This window comes from Lichenostomus cassidix, chromosome 9 (genome assembly GCF_008360975.1).
Source record: "Lichenostomus cassidix isolate B80296 chromosome 9, HeHo_3.0, whole genome shotgun sequence".
In the NCBI taxonomy this organism is placed as follows: Eukaryota; Metazoa; Chordata; class Aves; order Passeriformes; family Meliphagidae; genus Lichenostomus; species Lichenostomus cassidix.
This window is the reverse complement of record NC_139490.1, coordinates 16,071,644-16,089,090: the sequence shown is the minus strand read 5'-3', so window position 1 is coordinate 16,089,090 and position 17,447 is coordinate 16,071,644. Positions and strand designations below refer to the sequence as shown.

Below are 17,447 nucleotides of genomic sequence, written 5' to 3'. Positions count from 1 at the left end.
TAAAAATAACTGTAGCCATATAACAGCAGTGCACTTTTCACTCCAGCGTCTTGAGTGTTGTGTATTCACAACTCACAGATGTTCCCATGTGCATCAGTTGGTCACCAGGCACACGTGGGGCTGCAGCACTGGAGATCCTGTGCCCCAGATACAGCAGTGAGAGTTGGTCCTTCTGAGCAGAGCAGCATCAGGCCTTAGTGGATGTTCAGGCCAGGGCAGTCATCCTTAGTCCCTGGCTTAAGAGACACCTGCTATAAATAGAAGCAAAGCCAGTGGAAATTAGAATTAGTACCAGCACTTCTGTTCAGACTCGTGAAACAGTTTTGTTGAGTTCTCTGTGGATCAGAAAGGTCCTTACTCCTCATTTACTCCTTTCCAAGCTGCCTATCTTATGGTAGATTTGTTATAAAAATAGCATACAGAGTTTTTAATTTATCAACATTTCTCATAAAGTGTTTTGGCTTTGATTTTCCCTTTTTTCTTTTTTTCATTTTTCCCCAAAACTCCAACTCTTGCTAGCATTTTCAACCTTTTGCATTATAAAAGTAGTTGACTGCAGACCATAGCAGATCATAATTTTAAATCAGATTTTCTGGCATTATATGGAAAACCTGCTGTGGACAGTCCTGGTTAGTTTTGCTTTTATTATCCATTGCGCACTGCAGAGGGATTACAGCTGTCTTTTGGTTGCTCCCCAGGGACTCAGTTAATCTTACAGTGCAGCCACGTGTGGTGCAGTGGTTCAGTTTCAATCTTCTGTGAGTCCTGTTGGGGATGGCAGCAGCCAGACTTTCAACAGTAGCACAGAATGCTTATAGAAATATCCCAGTGGCCAAGTGGCCAATGGACACACATGTGCAAGTGGTGCTGCTTACAACAAATTCATGAGGGTCAAGCAATTTCCACAAAGCTTTCTGGATATTTCAGTGCAATAATGCAGGTACTGAGAGAGGGGGTGTCAGCCCATTGCATGTCTGCAGGATCAAACCCCAGGCCTGTGGGTTTGACAGGTGGGATAAAAGAAAAATTTTATTTTGTAAAACTAATATATTCTGTATCCCAAGAGGCCTGACTTCTTAAGCAGCACCTGATCTCCCACCTCAAAAGCAGAGGCATATAATAGGGGGAAAGAAGTTTGATGTGCATGGACATGTTGTCTCCTCATTTTAGACAGTCCTCCAGGTGCACAAAATGCCTCTAAATCTGACCTTTGTCATGACTCATTTACACTTTGGCCTATATCTAAAAGGATGGTAGTATAATCTTCTGGATCTTGATTTAAGATCATGGTGAGTCATTTGGAGTATTTCAGAAAAGTAATGCAGGAAAAAAAAAAGTGTGTATGTTCTTTGGGAATAAGAAGGAGGATCTCTGAAGTGTTATTAAAAAATAGAGATGTGTGCATTTTCTATGTTTAATTTTTGTGATAAAAATGGTATAGATTTGTGTAAAACCATACCTACAGTGCAGTTCCTGTATCCATGATTGTGATCCTGTCCTCATTTCTTCACTATTACATTTCATGGTCTGCTGAAATCATATTTAGGGGGATAAAAATAGTATATCTTCTGTTGTTTTGGCATCCAACCTCTAATTTACAAATATAATTTATGCTAATCTTGAAAGTGCTTCTCAGATACAAAGTAAAATGTGTCATCCTTAGTATATGTGTGTATAATTTATTCTGATGGGGAATAGACATTTCAAAGCCATTTCAGCCCTTCATATGCAGAACATTTGATATGAGCAGGGGAGCTGGGTGTTCACTGCTATAAGAGCAAGCAAATGGTTAAAACAACAGTAGCTACTCTCTTAACCCAGAAATCATAAATGCACCATGGGATAAAATGCTGTTTGCACAGTCAAGCCAGCTCATATAAAATCCTTGAGTTAGGTATTTTTATTCCTTTCGTTTTGCTGATGATTAGTCATTTCTACAGAAAATTCTTCCTACGTTATCAGTTAAATTTTTGGTGACTTTTCTTCCATCTAACTGAGATGGCTTCCCTGGTGGATTGGAAGTGTGTCATGGGGGGTTAGCTCTGCGTGGGCTTGCAGCTCCCCGGAGGGAAGGAGCCTGGCCATCCATGTGCTTCATTTGCCCTGGAATTCACAGCTCTCCACTACCACAGAGGAGCCTGCAGAGACTCCCAGCTCAGTTTCTGCCAGCAAACAAACCAGTAGCTGAGATGAGTCTTCAAGCACAAGAGGAGCGAGAAGCTGCTGTTGAAATGGTTTCTCTTGGCTGCCTGGAATTTCAACACTTAGAAGGATGGTGACCTTCTGTGGTCCCTGACTGGAATGGATCACAGCAAAAGAATGGCAAAGTACCTTCAAAGGTACCACATTCCCAGTAGAGTACATTCCCCTTCCTCCTGCTCAGGAGGTCAAGTCTCATATTCAGGTGTAGTTCCTTTTTTGAATTTGTGTCTAAAAAGCAGAAAATCTCATGTAAAGAAGCACAGGAAGAAAAAAGGAAACTATACAAAAATGAGGAGAACTACAAGAGTGGTTTTTGGTGCCTGAGGCATGAAACTAATCCAGTGTAAATTTAAACTGATAGGAGAATTTTTGCAAGAAACCCAAGAACAAGAGTAGATAGATGTCTGAGCAGAAAATGTATCTGTAGGGTATTCTGGCTTTATGGTCTTAGATGCAAGATTTCTACTCTTACAGCTGCACTGAGGGATTTAATATTCCATTTTGTTTATAGTTAAACAGTAATACCAAGTAAAACAAGTTTTTACACAATTATTTATTTGTTTTCCAGGAATGAATTCAGTTTCTGCCTGGACCAAGTAATGAAACTGCATAGCAAATTAAAATTGTTCTTTGCAATATTAAACAGGAGCAATGTAAACTAAAAAGACCACACTGATTGATGCAGACGGTTTTGGTATACTTTTTGTTTGCCATGTACTTTTCAGCAATGTGATGAAAATTTATTTGTATTAGTTTTCTAACTTAACAACTTGGGAATATGTTCACAGTCAACAGGAACATTATGACTCATGGCAAAGCAAGGTGGACATGACCTTCCCCATGCTGTTTGCATTTAGAGCACTTTCTGTGTTCATTTTTAATGTTTAGTCTTCCTTTATAACTTGCACTCTTGTGATATGTAATAAGATGAATAATATAACAGACTTTCTCCTCTGTAGTTCTTGAAAGACATAAACACTTCCATTATTCTGTGCTGTAGTTACATCAATACCCCAGTATCTGCTTGATAGAACAGAGCAGGCAGAGCACCAGAAGTGAGCTGTGATGTGTCCAGCACTGCCACAAAAAACTCAGCTGACAGACAAAACCTGTACTGGAGATATAAAAAGATCCATCGGATCCGTCAGTTGGATATCTTGTTATATTTCAGAAATGAAAGCTGAAATCTGCTGTTACTGCTTTAAGACAGATCCAACTGTTTTGGTATTTGTTGTAATGATTAATTCCAGCACTGTGGAGGAGGGAAAGGGATGGGAAGCTCACTTGCCTTGCAGTGCACCCAAGGAGAGAGCATGTAAACTGATAGCACTCCATGGTCTGCATTGCCCTGGTTAGCTGGGCTTTGGGGAAGTTCTGAAAGGACAGGTGAGTCTCAACAATCTCCTTAAAGGTGTCTGAAACCAACCTCCTTGCACTGCCCTTTTGTCTACCCGCAGCAGCATCAGTCACTAGATCTGGGCAAACACTGAAGTGCATTTTCAGCACAAAGTCAGCTTTGATGTGTTTAATGTGAGAGATCATATGATTAATTTTGTTGTTATATAATCATGGCTTTCTTTGCAGACAAATGTCTTGCATTTTTAACAGTTATTTAATGCTGTACATAATTCTTTGTCACAGAAGCATTTGATCCTGGCCAAGTTCAAATTGAAACTTCCCAGAGGAATAATCCAAATCTGAATTTCCATATATATTTATAAACTATGTAATACTTGCAGCAACTCACATAATACAGTTTTGAAATGAGATAGAACTCATTATCGGTACAATGAGGAGCACAGACTCTTTCCTCTCAGAAATAATGGAGTGAGATCTACGCAGTTACTTTCTCTCACTGTCTCTGTAGTCATTCTTGCACAGCAAGGTATGTGTAAATCTTTGTCAGCTTGTTGTGTTGTAATGGGACACACACTAGCCCCAGCCAATTCCTGTGGTTGTGAGCAGGAGTGCATAAATAAATCCTTTCATTATGTCTGGTTTCATGATGTAACAACAGCAGCACTGAGCACTGCACAAATCCAAATGGACCTTCAGGGTGCTGCTGCCTGAGGGCAGGGGATGCCATGTTTGAAATCTGCTATCCTGCTTTTGAACTTGTGCTCTGGGTATGAGTCTGGAGTGGTTCCTTTCTCTTTGCATACAGAAGATTTTGGTGTGTGCTGCTGAGGGCAGAGGGGTGACCTTGGCAGCATAGCCTGTGTTGTGCTGATGTGTGTTGGTCAGGCTCAGCTGTACCAAACCCTCTGCCCAATACTGGGAATCCCTACCAGCATAAGGAACAAGCCTAAGCCTTTTGTGATCCTGGTCAGTGATCAGGGCCCACGACCAAGGATTAGAGGCTAGTCTTTCTCAGCTTGTGGTTTACAGGGCTTAACCCTCAGCTGAGCATTGGCTTCTACGCTCAAAGACAAATGGACTCTCTTTTAAATGTGGCTGAAAAGGGGAAAATGATGTCCTGCTGGTTTTGTGTTCAAGCTGGGCAGAGGATGTAGAAAAGCAAGACCAGATCTACTCCAGCTGTGATGCTGAACAGCAAGTTCTGTTCCCATCTGTAACCTGCAACCTTTCTCTGAACTGGTTATAGGCTGTTTGTTCTGGAGAAAGTGTAGGAAGCAGGTGAGGTTTTAATCTCTGATGTTGAAATTCAGTAAAGAATGTAAAAATTAGAGGGGGAAGGAAAGAAAGGATGTGATTTAATTGTTTAATTGTTGACAGTGCATTTAGACACCAGATATACATTTTGTAACTTTAAATTTCTGGAATACAAGATGCAGCAGTTTGGCAGAAAAAAAAACATGTTTCATATAAATGCAGTAGTGTGTATTCTTAGGAAAAGAGTGAAATATATCACCTCAGTGGGATTTGTGCAAGTCTATCTGGAGCAGAACCTGGCTTATAGTGGATGGTTCAAACACCTCCACACAGCAGTGAAGTAAATGCAGTAATTAAATAGTGTAACCTGTTAAGAATTGTAATGTTGGAGACATGGCAAACTGAAATTTTCTTTGCTAAGCATGATTATCCAATGGACTTAAGAAAGGAAGCAGACTCCCCACCTGCATTCTTCAGCATATTTGGATAGTAATCTTCTTTAAACAGTATGACAGGCCCTTTTTGTAGTCCAGTGTCAGAGGATTATATTATTTTCAGAACAATTTATGAAAGATTAGTAGAGGCATAGTTAATCATTTGAGCTAGCTACAGGTTTTTCAGAAATATTCAAATTAATGAGTTCTACCTTTTGATCTTCCTGGCTGCAAATCCCTCTGGAATTGATGCCAATTAGGATTTAGTAATAACCTGGTTATGAACATGGACCAGGGTGTGCATATATGTGGCATGTGTGTGCACACATGTTTACATATGTGAGCAGGTGTCAGTGCCCCTGGAAAGTGGCACATGGGCAGTTAGACCTGTTCTGTTGTCAACCAGTTTTGAAAGCAGACATCTCCTCTTGGAGAGGAAATGGAATAAAAATGCAGGGAGAGTAGTAAGCGAACAAAGGTTCTGCTTTATCATGCACAGAGCTGTATATTGCTCGTTGCCAGTCTGATGCTTTTAGGACAAGTAGATACAGCTTGTGTTTTACCTACAGTGAAGTATCAGGAAATGAGGTGACCTTGCTTACTCTTCACACTGTTGAGAAATGTTCTTGTCTTTTAAAAAAGGAAATGTGTTCCAGTACCAAATAAACTGCACCAGCCCAAGGCAACATTGAGTAAGAAACTTTCAGAGAAGCACACCAACCCTGCTTGGAACTTCACTCTGTGTGAAGGGGAAACAGGAGCTAATTAGAGCTTTTTGATACTTCACAGTTCTTGTACTGACATTTCCATGTGCCCACAGTGGTACCATTTCAAACCTCCTTGCAAAGAGGCCCACGGTGATCTGTGTGGTTGCTGAGTTTCCTTGCATAGTGACTGACTTGTCTGAATTGAAATGTGCTGTTGGTTTGCAGTATAAACACCAGTAAGAGCTTTTTTTCAGAACTGATAGGCATGAGCAGAGCAGGAATGATACCAAGTTCTCAGTTGTGCCACCCACAGGAAAATGCAATACTTGGTATTATAGCACTTGTTTCAACTGAACTTTCCTTTTTCTTTATCTGTGTTTTTAAATGGCTGGAGGTTGTTTTCTTCCTGGTGTCGCACAGTCCATGGCCTTTTCATCTCCTACACTTGTAATTTACTCATCTGAAGCTGCTTGTGTTGCAGATTTACATGAATTTGATGAGATGGTTAATGTTCGGTTTCCTATATCCAAGTAATGTTTAGAACATTTCTTCTTTGCCATTCTTTAGTGTCGAGGGAATTGACTGATTGGACCCCATGAGCCTTGTTTCCCAAGTTCAAGAGCATCTGTAGTCCAAGATGAGTGTCAGGGACTGTGGATCAATATACCACGTTGTATTTCTAAAGTATTATTCTTTGCCCTACTAACAGTCTCTTGTTTTCCTGAAAACTCAGTTCTGACTTTCAATGTTTGAAATTTGTTCTGTGGAAAATTTCTAGTTGCAATGCTATGAAACATGACAAAAGCTTTTCTTGATTTCTTCTTGTAAAATTCTGAGTGCATAGCAGTGTATCTATGTATCAGTTGTTTGCAGCTTATGTTGAAAAATAGACTTTTCTAGAAGTCATCATGTTTTCAGAGAAGAGCACTGCTTGTTTTCAAATTCAAAAGTACAATCTGCTCATCACAGGCAGAATTGAGACCCTGGTTCCAGGTATGGTTCAGGCAAAGGTGGATCTTATATTTGTATTTTCTCTTACAGCATAGGTGGAGAAGTAGCAAGAGGAAATGAAGGCAGCTACGTGGGGAAACATTTCCGCATGGGATTTATGACAATGCCTGCTCCTCAGGACAGACTGCCACACCCCTGCTCCAGTGGCTTCACCGTCAGATCCCAGTCTCTCCACTCAGTTGGAGGAACCGATGATGAAAGCAGCAGCTCTCGAAAGCAGCCGCCTCCGAAGCCGAAGCGAGACCCCAACACCAAACTGAGCACCTCGTCTGAAACAGTCAACACTGGAACAACAAGTAAAAGTGGGAAACTACCGGACAGGACTGAAGGTAAACACTGTAATTCTTTGGGGGAAAAGGGGGTTGGTGAATGGGTTGATTATCCAGTTGATAATCTCTCATTTAAGAATTACTTGAATGTTTCCTCATTGGTGTAACAGTGCCAACACAGGTACCCTAGATCGCTATTTGCTAAATTTTGGACCAGCTTTCCAATAGTTTTGGATAGTTTTGATGTTTGTCACAGAACTGTACCACTTGGACAGTCTGGATGTATACTGGAGAATTAGTTGAATTTATTCAAAGCAAAGGGGAAAAGAGATTGCTGTCAGATGGAATGTAGGCCAATGTTATCTGCCCACTAGCCAAGGACCACTGACCATATCATTAGCACCGTGCAAACCACAGCTCTGGAGAGGGTTCTCATCAACAAAGTTGTGAAGAATAGAAATTAATAAAAAGAATAGTGCCAGGCCCTGAAACTCCACAGTAAGGAAATATCATCTAACAGTAAAAATTTTACCCAGGATGATATAATATATTGCCCAAAGCTTCTGTTTGTTTCTGAGTCTACATTTTCTCTTCCCTTTCCTCCCAGTTACATTTCAGCCAGTGTAGCATTCAGAAGAGAATTAACAAATGGTTTTAGTAAGGATATTGCTTCCTTACTCTGCACTGCTAAAGATGAGCTAACGCTGTAGGGATCATCTCCTTCCTTTATTCCATGCTGGAAATACATTCTGTGCAGCAGTAGGACCAGCTGTACTCCCTCCTAGGAGAGATCAGGATGACTCTACTTCACACTGTGAACTGTAGGAAGGAACCCTTAAGGACAAATGGTTTTGATCAGTGCTGGTGTCTCCCACTGCTGTGTTACATATCAGTTTTGATATCCCATGCAGCACGTTGTCCTCCTTGTGCATATCCCTTTTGCTTGGTGTTGTGGCCAGAACTATTTGTTAGCTACATTCATGCTATGACCCCTTTTAAGCAAATCTGATTAAAAAGTCGCCAGTGATAACAAAGATGCAAATGAATGTGTAAATCATGATGACACATATGTTTATGATTGTGAAGCTGAACACAAGTGCTGAACAAAGCTGTGGATTTATTTGTGCTGTTGGTAGTTATTTTACATATGACATTTGCCATTAATTCCATAGCTTGTCCTCTTCAGTGACCATGACATCAGCTCCAAGCAGACTAACATGACACAAGCAAGCATTAAGTAGCTGTCCTTAACAAAAGCAGTTTTCCACAATTTTACTGGACCAAAGCCTACACAGAAACCATTTAACTTTGAGTCACAGACAGACTTTAATTTTCATATCAGAATGTCTGTCAAGTTTTAATTTAATACCAAAAGAGAATACATGGCACAAACTTCTTGGTCTGATATACTCTGAGGTGAAGCGTAGGAGCTCTTAAGTTACTCAAAACTTCTTTTAAAAAATACTACATTTCGAAGTACTTTTATAATTCTTTAATATATTTCTTAGCACTCTTTCTTCCTGAAAAATAAGTGATTCTGCCCAAACAGAATCACCAAGACTAGATGAAGTTTGTTTTGCAGACAGAGCAGTAAGAAAGGGTTTAATGTTTTCTGACTCATTTAATGACTATTGCTGCAAGTGTGCATTGAGTCACCAGTACATTGTGCTGTTCAGCATAGCTGACCTTGGCATTATCTCTGGGGTGATTAGGGATGGAATCTGTTTTACATCCATCTCCCAGCCCTTTTCCTCATTTGCTGAGAAGCAAGAGAACTTGACAGACTTGAAATACCAAGAGTAACAATGATAATGGTAACTGAAATACATTTAAATATTTTGCCAGCCTCACAGAAGTTATGGCAGACCCCTTAAACAGCTTATGTCCTCACAGAACTAGGTTTTCTTAAGTATTATTGTCATTCTGGAAGGTTCTGAAAATTTTGTTTCCTTTCCCTCTTCTTCTTCTGCCATCTGATATTTGAGTCCAAGGAAGGAATATGTAGTCCTTCTGACATGTCCCTTCTGACAGATTTCAAAGTTTGAAATGGGTTGACATTTCTGTTTCCAAAGACACTTTTCCTCCTCCACTCTGTGCAGGTTGAGCTTGATCTATCCCATCACATGATGGTTATGAGTGACATGTGTGGTACTGTAGCCTCGTTCACTCTGGTTCATCTGTATGACAACGGTGCTATACCAGAGTCTAAGTATTGCAGAGCACCTTGGATTCATTATTGTAGTCAAGAACTGAATATTCATAGCAGGAGCTCTGGAAAGAACTGATGAATTAGTATTACTCCATCACTAGCGTAAAAGATGATATCTAAACGTTACCTTTCAGGGTGAATAAATGCCTTCATGGAACATTAAGCTATGATGTTTAATTTATGACCTGTATTATGTTCATCCTGTTGCTTTGCATGTGGACCAGCAATGGGTACTTTCAGGCTAAAATGAAGAAGTTCCTGGATATTTTCAATTGACAGAACCCTTTAATCACACTGGTTTTGTATGTTCAGGATGTCTGCCCTGCTTCTGTGTATCTGGTTACTGGGGTTTCACCAGAGTTTAATAGATCAGATTGTAGATTGTAGGGGGATTTGTTTTTGTTTGTGTTTTAAGGAAGCAGTGAAATTTTTAAGACAGATATACTCTAGGGTGGTACAATATGGTGTTTAGATGAGCAAACTGGACATCCAAGATATTTTGCTGTCACTAGGAGAGGCTTTGTTATCACCTGTGAATTCCAAGGTAACATTTGTTTTGATGAATTTTCACAGTCACTGGCCAATATAAGAATGTTTATATAAAAACTATGGTCATACATTGATGAGAACATCTGAAAATGAGCAGACACAGATGAAAGTCAAAGTTCATTATCTGCAGTATTGATTGATGCAAATATTAGACAAGCTTTGTCACAATATGAAATTATTACTGTTGCTCTAAAATTTATACCCAGAAAATTTTGTATCTGAAATTGTGCTCAGAGAATCTTGTGAAAGTCTGATTCTACTAGTCTGTTTTTTTGTGGGCCAGTGGTTATGTTTTTACCTATGTAGTAGTTATCATTCTAGTAGCAAACTTTGAATACAAGATATTGTAAATCTGTATCTTCCCAATTTCAGGTGAGAAAGTCCATAGGATACAATATTCATGTTCTCTTTTGGAGGTCTTTGAAAGCTCAGGTCCAAGAACAGGCAAGTTTAACTTTCAGTCACTGTTGTCCATATTGTACGCAAATATTTGTATATGCATGTGTCTCACACATTTGCATGTACTTGTGGTATTTGCAGGCTGAATGACTGCAGCCTTTTCCAGGAACTGTGGAAAATAATGATGAAAAACCCTATTGTTTCTCCATCAACTACTGTGGAATCTCTACAAAGGAGTTGTCACAAAATTGTTCCCGGCTCAATTTTTTTATGGCTGTGCAGAATAATTTAGACTATAATGTATATTGTCTGACCCTGTGACTGCTTTGTAAAGGAATTTGCTACATTTTCTAGACAACTAGGGACAGCCTCACTACTCATTTTTATTCAACATGTTTACTTTTTGCTTTTTGACAGTGATCTTGTTTATACAAAAAAAAAGAAGTTGCTGATAGTAACTTTGATACTCTTTTTGAATTTATCCCATTATAACTGCCATAACATTAGATTGGTCTGAGTATGAGTCTGACTTTACTGTAGAAGGGGCAGAAGAAATTTGGTCATGAGCTTGAAAGACCTTTTCCTCCTGAAGCACAAATAGCAGCAATAACACCCACACTGGTTCTGTGCACTTTTCCTACAAGGGCTCTCTCATCTCTATTTGTGGGAGTGTGAGAATCTTCCCTTAAGTTGTGGTGACACATATTGGCCCTGTCTCGTTGTGCAGCAGTGTGGTAACACTTGGGTTTGTTTGGTTCATCCCAGCCTACCTTGGCTCTGCCTGAAAGAGCCCTCTCCAGCCTGAAGGCGTCATTCTCCTCGACTTCAGCTTTGTTTCTGTGTTTCCACGCTTTGTGTCCCTTCCTGTGCTTTAATATTCCATTTTTTACTCTTCTGGCTGCCTCTCATATGCACCCACTGAACGCCTTCCACCCAATGCATTTCTCCTCTGTGACAGATTTCTAGAAAGTGGCTTTTAAAAATGTGGGTTGTCTTTTCTTCAGAGTTTTCAAACTCTGGTAGGAACAGCAAACAAATGGAGCTGTGCCCCATGCATCACACATTGGAAGTGAGAAGTGAACAGAAAAGGGTAATTTAAAATAACATTTCAGCGTGGAAGGCATATCTAATCTTGATCCTGAAAGGCTCTTTACCGAGAAAATGCAGGAGTGTAATTAATTGATTTGTTTTCAGTGTCCAATCTTACAGAAAAAGGAAGTAATAAAACAGTATAATTGGCTAATGTAACCAGCCTCAAGCAGTGTATTTTGATATGATCACTGCATGTCTACTGGAAAGGTTTACAGATCTGCTGCAGTGCAAATAAAAATGAAGAGATATAAGTGAATTGCATTTTGAAAGCTAATTTTTTGTTAAAATTCTGCTTAGTAATATGGAGTACTACATTATATAAAGAAACACGCAAAATATATAATTTCATTATACAATTTATTTATGCATAATATACACATGTATAATGGAAATGCAGGTTCTATATACTTGCATGCATATACAAACATGTGCACACAGATACAAATTAAAAACGCAGAGTAGCGTTTTCAAAATGCTATTCATGGTTGTAATTCTGCTACTGCCAGAGCCAAAGGAAAATTTATCTCTGATGTGGGCAAATACTTGCAGGGGACTCACCTCTTGAACCCATTCAATTTGTTTAGTGTTTTTCTTCCAAGTGTCTTGGGGAAGAAGATATCCTTCTTGCTGCTGCCTTCTGAGCACTTGCAGTGAGCTCAGCAATTTCTAAAGGTGGGCAATTTGTAAGGAAAATTTTCCTCTGGAGAAAAGCAATTACAGTAACTGTAACTGGGGTTGCAGTCCAGCTGGTCTCTCTCATAAATCTAGTTTTCTGTCAGCTAGACTGGTGGCTCTTCATTGTAAATTTGAACTTTTGCTACTCTCATTAAGCAGACTTTGGATTAAAGGGATTTAGCACTTTTGCTGGTTTTGCATTGAGCTGGTTTCCTTTTATTTCCTACCTTAGTGAATAATGTATTTAACCTGAACTTTGAAATAGTGTCCTCTCCAGTAGCCATGACATGTCCTTCCTTATAGCCAGATCTTATTCCCAGATCTTTTCATCAGGAAGAAATATCATTAACGAGCCCTATTCAGACCTAACGAGTCTAAAGGGACTGACAGATGAGTTCTGGTGGGTTGACCTGTGGGCAGTTTAAGATGGTACTGCCCTGGGCTGTGTGCTTGGCCTCCTGCTGACATGACAGCCCAGTGCTGACCCAGCACAATGCAGTGTTTTAGGCACATGTCTTTGAGGCACGAGTGCTGCTGCACCCCCGTGACAGGAGCTGTGGCAGAGGAGTGGGGAGGAGGGTCTGGCGAGCAGCATCCTGCAGTGCAGTCTGTCCGAGCCCTGCGCAGTGAGCATGAGACTTGTGCCATGGCTCCTGCAATGAGCTCCCTAACAGTGAGGGCCTCTTGTCCCTGTGGCCTGCAGTGCTGCTGCAGTGCTGGGATGTGGGCCTGGGAGCAGGGAAGGGCAGGGTGGCAGGGCAGCACAGGGTGTGCTCCCTCTTGAGCTCCAGCTTCAAGGCATCCTCCCAGGGCATGGGCTCCTCAGACAGGTGGTCAGTTTGAGCTGCAATGGGTCACTGTGCCTGAGAGGCCTCAGTGCTTATATCCTGTGCACTGTATGTTTTACAGCTCATTTTCCTCTTTCCTACAGCCTGCACTGTGTTTCGAGCTTCCCTGCGGGAAGCTGCAGCTTGGTTCACATTAGCTGTATAGGTATAATGTGAGCCAATATTGAGCCATGTGTAAAGCAATGTGTTTTCCTTCACATACCTTAATCTGATTCTTGATTTCAGTGCTGCCTTACCCACTATTGTTAGTATGCTGCACTGTATCCCTTGCAGTCTGTGAGGCTTGAGAGAGCTTAACTTGAAACTGCACAGTGGGAGAAGGGCTGGCACTGATGAAGGGAAAAGTCAAAGCTAGAAAAGTCAGAAGGCCTTGTCAGCAGAGTGAGGTGGAGTTGCCTCTCAACTACCATGTATGGCTCCAGAGAAGTGTGTGCCCTGTGTGTCCAGTTGGCATGCGGATGGATTTGGTGCCTTCAGCAATGGCCATGCAGCTCCTACTGGAACCCTGGCCTGTTTTTCCCTTTGCTCAGCCCTTCCCCTCCACAGCCTTCTTGCTGACACAGGGACTGGAAGGGTGGAGGGCAGCGCTGGCCTGACTTTGCCTTGGGACTCAACCCAGCAGAGCCTCTGCTCTGTGTTTGCCCCCTTGGGCTGCTGAAGCAGCTTGTTCCCACTGACCTGCATTCGAGCAGGTAGGACATGGCAAAGGTTTTGGTCTGTTCTCTAGTATTTAATAGCTTAGAGATTTTCAAAGGTTTTGCTTTTTGGGGTGGTGGTGCTGGTAGTAGTTTTTCAGTGCTTTGGGATTTGATTTTCTCTGCTTTTCTCTGCTTTTGCCGAGATTTCAATTTGCCCCTCCCTGCAGTGAGTCGGTTTTCAGATTGCAGCTTCCAGAGCTGGGTTACTTCCCTGCACCACCTCCTTCAGCCCTTCATCTTTCCAGGTCTGTTTTCTGGTCCCTCAGATAAGCGAGGGCAAGGGGAAAGGAAAGAATGAACACAGCAGTTCTTATGGCTGTTATAATAGCTTTCTGTGCAGAGCAATGAACACAATGTGATTTTTGGAGGGATTTATAAACAAGTTTTGAAGCCACAGAGGGAATATGTTCTTACCCTCAAGGCACATATGCATACTCATTAACGTTAATGGAAGCTGCAAGCATTGAACAGAAAATAGACCAGGCACTGGTAAAAGACATGAAGCTCTGTTACCCACTCGGGAATCACACAGTGCCCAGGACTTGGCAGTTGGTACTTTAGCTATGTTCTGCTAGTCTATCCTGTGTACTTAGTGACTGCTTTTTTATTCTTCTTAATTTAACAAAGTTGCTTTAAATATTCCTCCTCGCACTTTTCACGATAGGATGTTGCTCATTTGCTGAGACTCTGCACCTGGGTAAAAAAAGCCCAAAATTAAATGTGCAGCCCCCCTGCAGTACAGCTATTGCTCTGCTCTCAAGGGTGATGGAAGCTGTGATGTTCTTGATAATGGAAAAGCCTTAATAATGTGAGTTCAGGGAGTGTTTTGCTGATTTACCAGATTATCTGCAAATGCAGCCAGTCCAGGAGGAGCTGCTTGCCCTAAGCTGAGGCCAGCAAGCTCTGCTAAACATTTGTGACTCCTGCTGTGAGTGTGTGGGCTTTTCTGCACTCTGTGCCCCAGTGCTCCAGGGCTCCTGAGAGTTTATAAGCCTGGTCACAACCTCAGGTTCAAACTGCTGGTGAATTCACATCATTCTGCCCTGAATTAGCAAAACCATCTCAGACCTAAGAGCAGTGTGGGGCATAACACAGACATACTGCATGGGAGATTTTCTCAGGCTGCTGTCCTCTGACTGTACAGGTCACTGTAGCCACTGGACATGCCAACAAGGCAAGGAAATGTGAGCCACTTATTCATGCAGTCACCTGGGATCTAGGAGAGAGTATTAGCACAGGTTTCACATCATCTGAAAGTCACTAGGCTGTTTTTAGAGCCAGCCCAACCATGGAAGTACTTCAGATGTGCTCCTTGAGGTGTCTGAATCAATAATCTTTGCCAGAAAGACCAAAATGAAGAGGAGGTCTCTGAAGAAAGCTAAAGTGTGGGTGGTCTTTTTCACTGCATGGTTGATTTGCAGCCTCGATAGACAGTCCCTATGTAACTGTAAGGTTATAGTATCAATAAATCCATTCATTGTCAGCAGGTCATGGTAAGTCATCATATTTGTGACTTTATTTCATTTTTTATTTTGTTTATACCTCAGGGGACCAAGATACTGAAATATTATGAGCTGAAATACTATGGAACAGTAGATTCTTGCATTATTTTGCTTCACTGAATGGCTCTGAAACCAAGGCCAGAAGAGGAGGGGAGGAGAAATCCAGGTTAATTCTCTTGCCTTATTTTGACAGCACATCACAAATTGTTAAGTAAAATGAAATGCCTCTGAAACTGCAAAAATAACAATCTGAGAATACTCCTACTCCACTTCTGTTTTGCATACTGTCTTTGGCATGTTCGCCTGTTAAGGGCATTGTGGACAAATGAGTAAGGGCTTGAGGGATCAGACTGAAATCCTAAAGCCCCTGTTTACTCTCAGAGCTTGTCTGTAATGATAGATGTGTCTGGCAAAATTCATTTGGAATTAAAGGAAAAAAACCACAAAACAGCTGCAGTTTTTATTCTACAGCAAATACATTGGATTTCCACCTCTTTGTCTTACCTTGTTTTTAAGTGGTGCCCTAATTCTGTTCTCACTTTAACAACCTAATGAGACAAATCCTCATGGAATGAAGCATAACTGAGCTCTCAAAGCATTTTGTGCCCCTGAACTCACATTGGCTGTACTGGGAATGCACAGTGCTTACAGAATCACATCCCAGGAGATTCAAGTCTAGCTCCAGGTGAGATCCTGTCACAGCCAGACTATGTTTCATTGGTAATTTCTTTCTAATTACTGTTTGAATATAGTAGTCTTGGTTGGTGCACTGGTTTGCTGCCTTCATCTCTTCCACTTGGCTTAATGCTGATAACATCAGGCAACATATGCCTGACATGCCACGACTGTGTTTGGCACTTCATGCTTTTCTGTCTGTCTGTGTGCAAACAATGCTGTGCTGAGGTAATGTGCACGGCACTGACAGCTCCACAGAGCTCAGCTCCCTTTTTGCAGTGCCATCAGCTTGCCTGGAGGTCACAGGGTACCAGCCTGGGCTTTTCATAGATGCAAGAAGGGAAAAAATAAAACTATGCATGCATAATTTTGGTGCTAATTTTAGTGGCCATAACTTTAAACTGCTGGCATGTCAAACAAGAAGCACATAATTCAAAGTTTGGTTTGATTTGATTTGTAGCTGGCTCCTAGTTCAGGGTGGGGAAAGGCTAAGAAGTGGGCAGTAAAAAGCTGGAGCGTGGTGTACTTGACACCAGCAAGACCTTAATATCCATTTCCAGAGCAGTGGTATAGTATTTCCTACGACTTCCATCATTTCTTTGAGATAATAATAAATAATACTCTACCTTCAAATTCGCAAGCATCTTGGATATAACAATCAAAGAATTATAGCTCCTCTTATGCTTAGTAGTAAAATAAAACCAGTACTACAAGCACAGGACACTTTGAGCATAAACATGCCTGGAAAAACCCAGCTCTATCTCGGGAGCAGTATTACCTTTGGGTTGTTAGCCCTTACAGTGCTTTGTAGGATTAGGGAGATTCCTGTCCTTCTCCCCTCCATGCATGACTGCAAACGGAGCTCTCTCCTATTTCCTCTTGGTAGAATACCAAAGGATGGACTGGCTATAAACCTTGCCTTAGAATCAGTAGGGTGATGCCAGAAGTCTCAGTTTCAATGGGGTCAGGATTTTGCTTATGACAATGGAAGTCTCTTAATATTTGAATTTTTGTGAATAGGACGATAAGTAATCTTTTGATTAAAAGAAAAAAAATCCACAAATAAAAAAGCAAACACGAAAGTGTGCAAAGCACAAACTTGAAGCTATAATACTAGACAGAATGCAAAACTTGATGATATGTCTAGACTGCTTACTTTCTTAATTATGAGTATTTTCAAGCAAAAGTATGAAAACTCAAAGTGTTCTATGATTCTGGATTTGTTATTTTGTTAAAGGTGAAATAATTTTTGTGGTGGTGTGGCCAAATATCTGCAGTGACTCATTGCCATATGATGCCAGTTCTGCAAATGCATGCTTGCATGTCAGTAAGTGTTATGCCAAATGGAGACTTCTGTAAAATAATACTAAGCATCATCTCCCAGGGGTGTAAGTGGAGGAACATCTACTGGCTCAGATGACCTTGAACATTTCACTTGTCCCTCAGTGTCACAGATTCCTCCTGTGTAACATAGGGATAGTGACAAAGGCTTTGTTTAGTGGGATAATTTGCAATCAGCTTATGATGGAAGTGTTTCTGCTTACACTGAAAACTTGAGCTGATA

At 41.1% G+C, this 17,447-nt stretch overlaps 1 protein-coding gene across 6 annotated transcripts in view; it reads left to right on the top strand.

The window, feature by feature from the left end:
• NYAP2 (neuronal tyrosine-phosphorylated phosphoinositide-3-kinase adaptor 2) overlaps positions 1 to 17,447 on the top strand; it is a 160,643-nt gene that overhangs the window by 79,279 nt on the left and 63,917 nt on the right. For 5 of the 6 annotated variants that reach the window (XM_085069621.1, XM_085069620.1, XM_085069619.1 and 2 more), the window contains 2 exons: positions 6,998 to 7,296; positions 10,367 to 10,438. In XM_085069621.1, coding sequence (XP_084925747.1) covers positions 6,998 to 7,296; positions 10,367 to 10,438 — 371 coding nt within the window. The remainder of the gene's footprint in view (positions 1 to 6,997; positions 7,297 to 10,366; positions 10,439 to 17,447) is intronic. The other variant, XM_085069623.1, reaches the window with a different exon arrangement.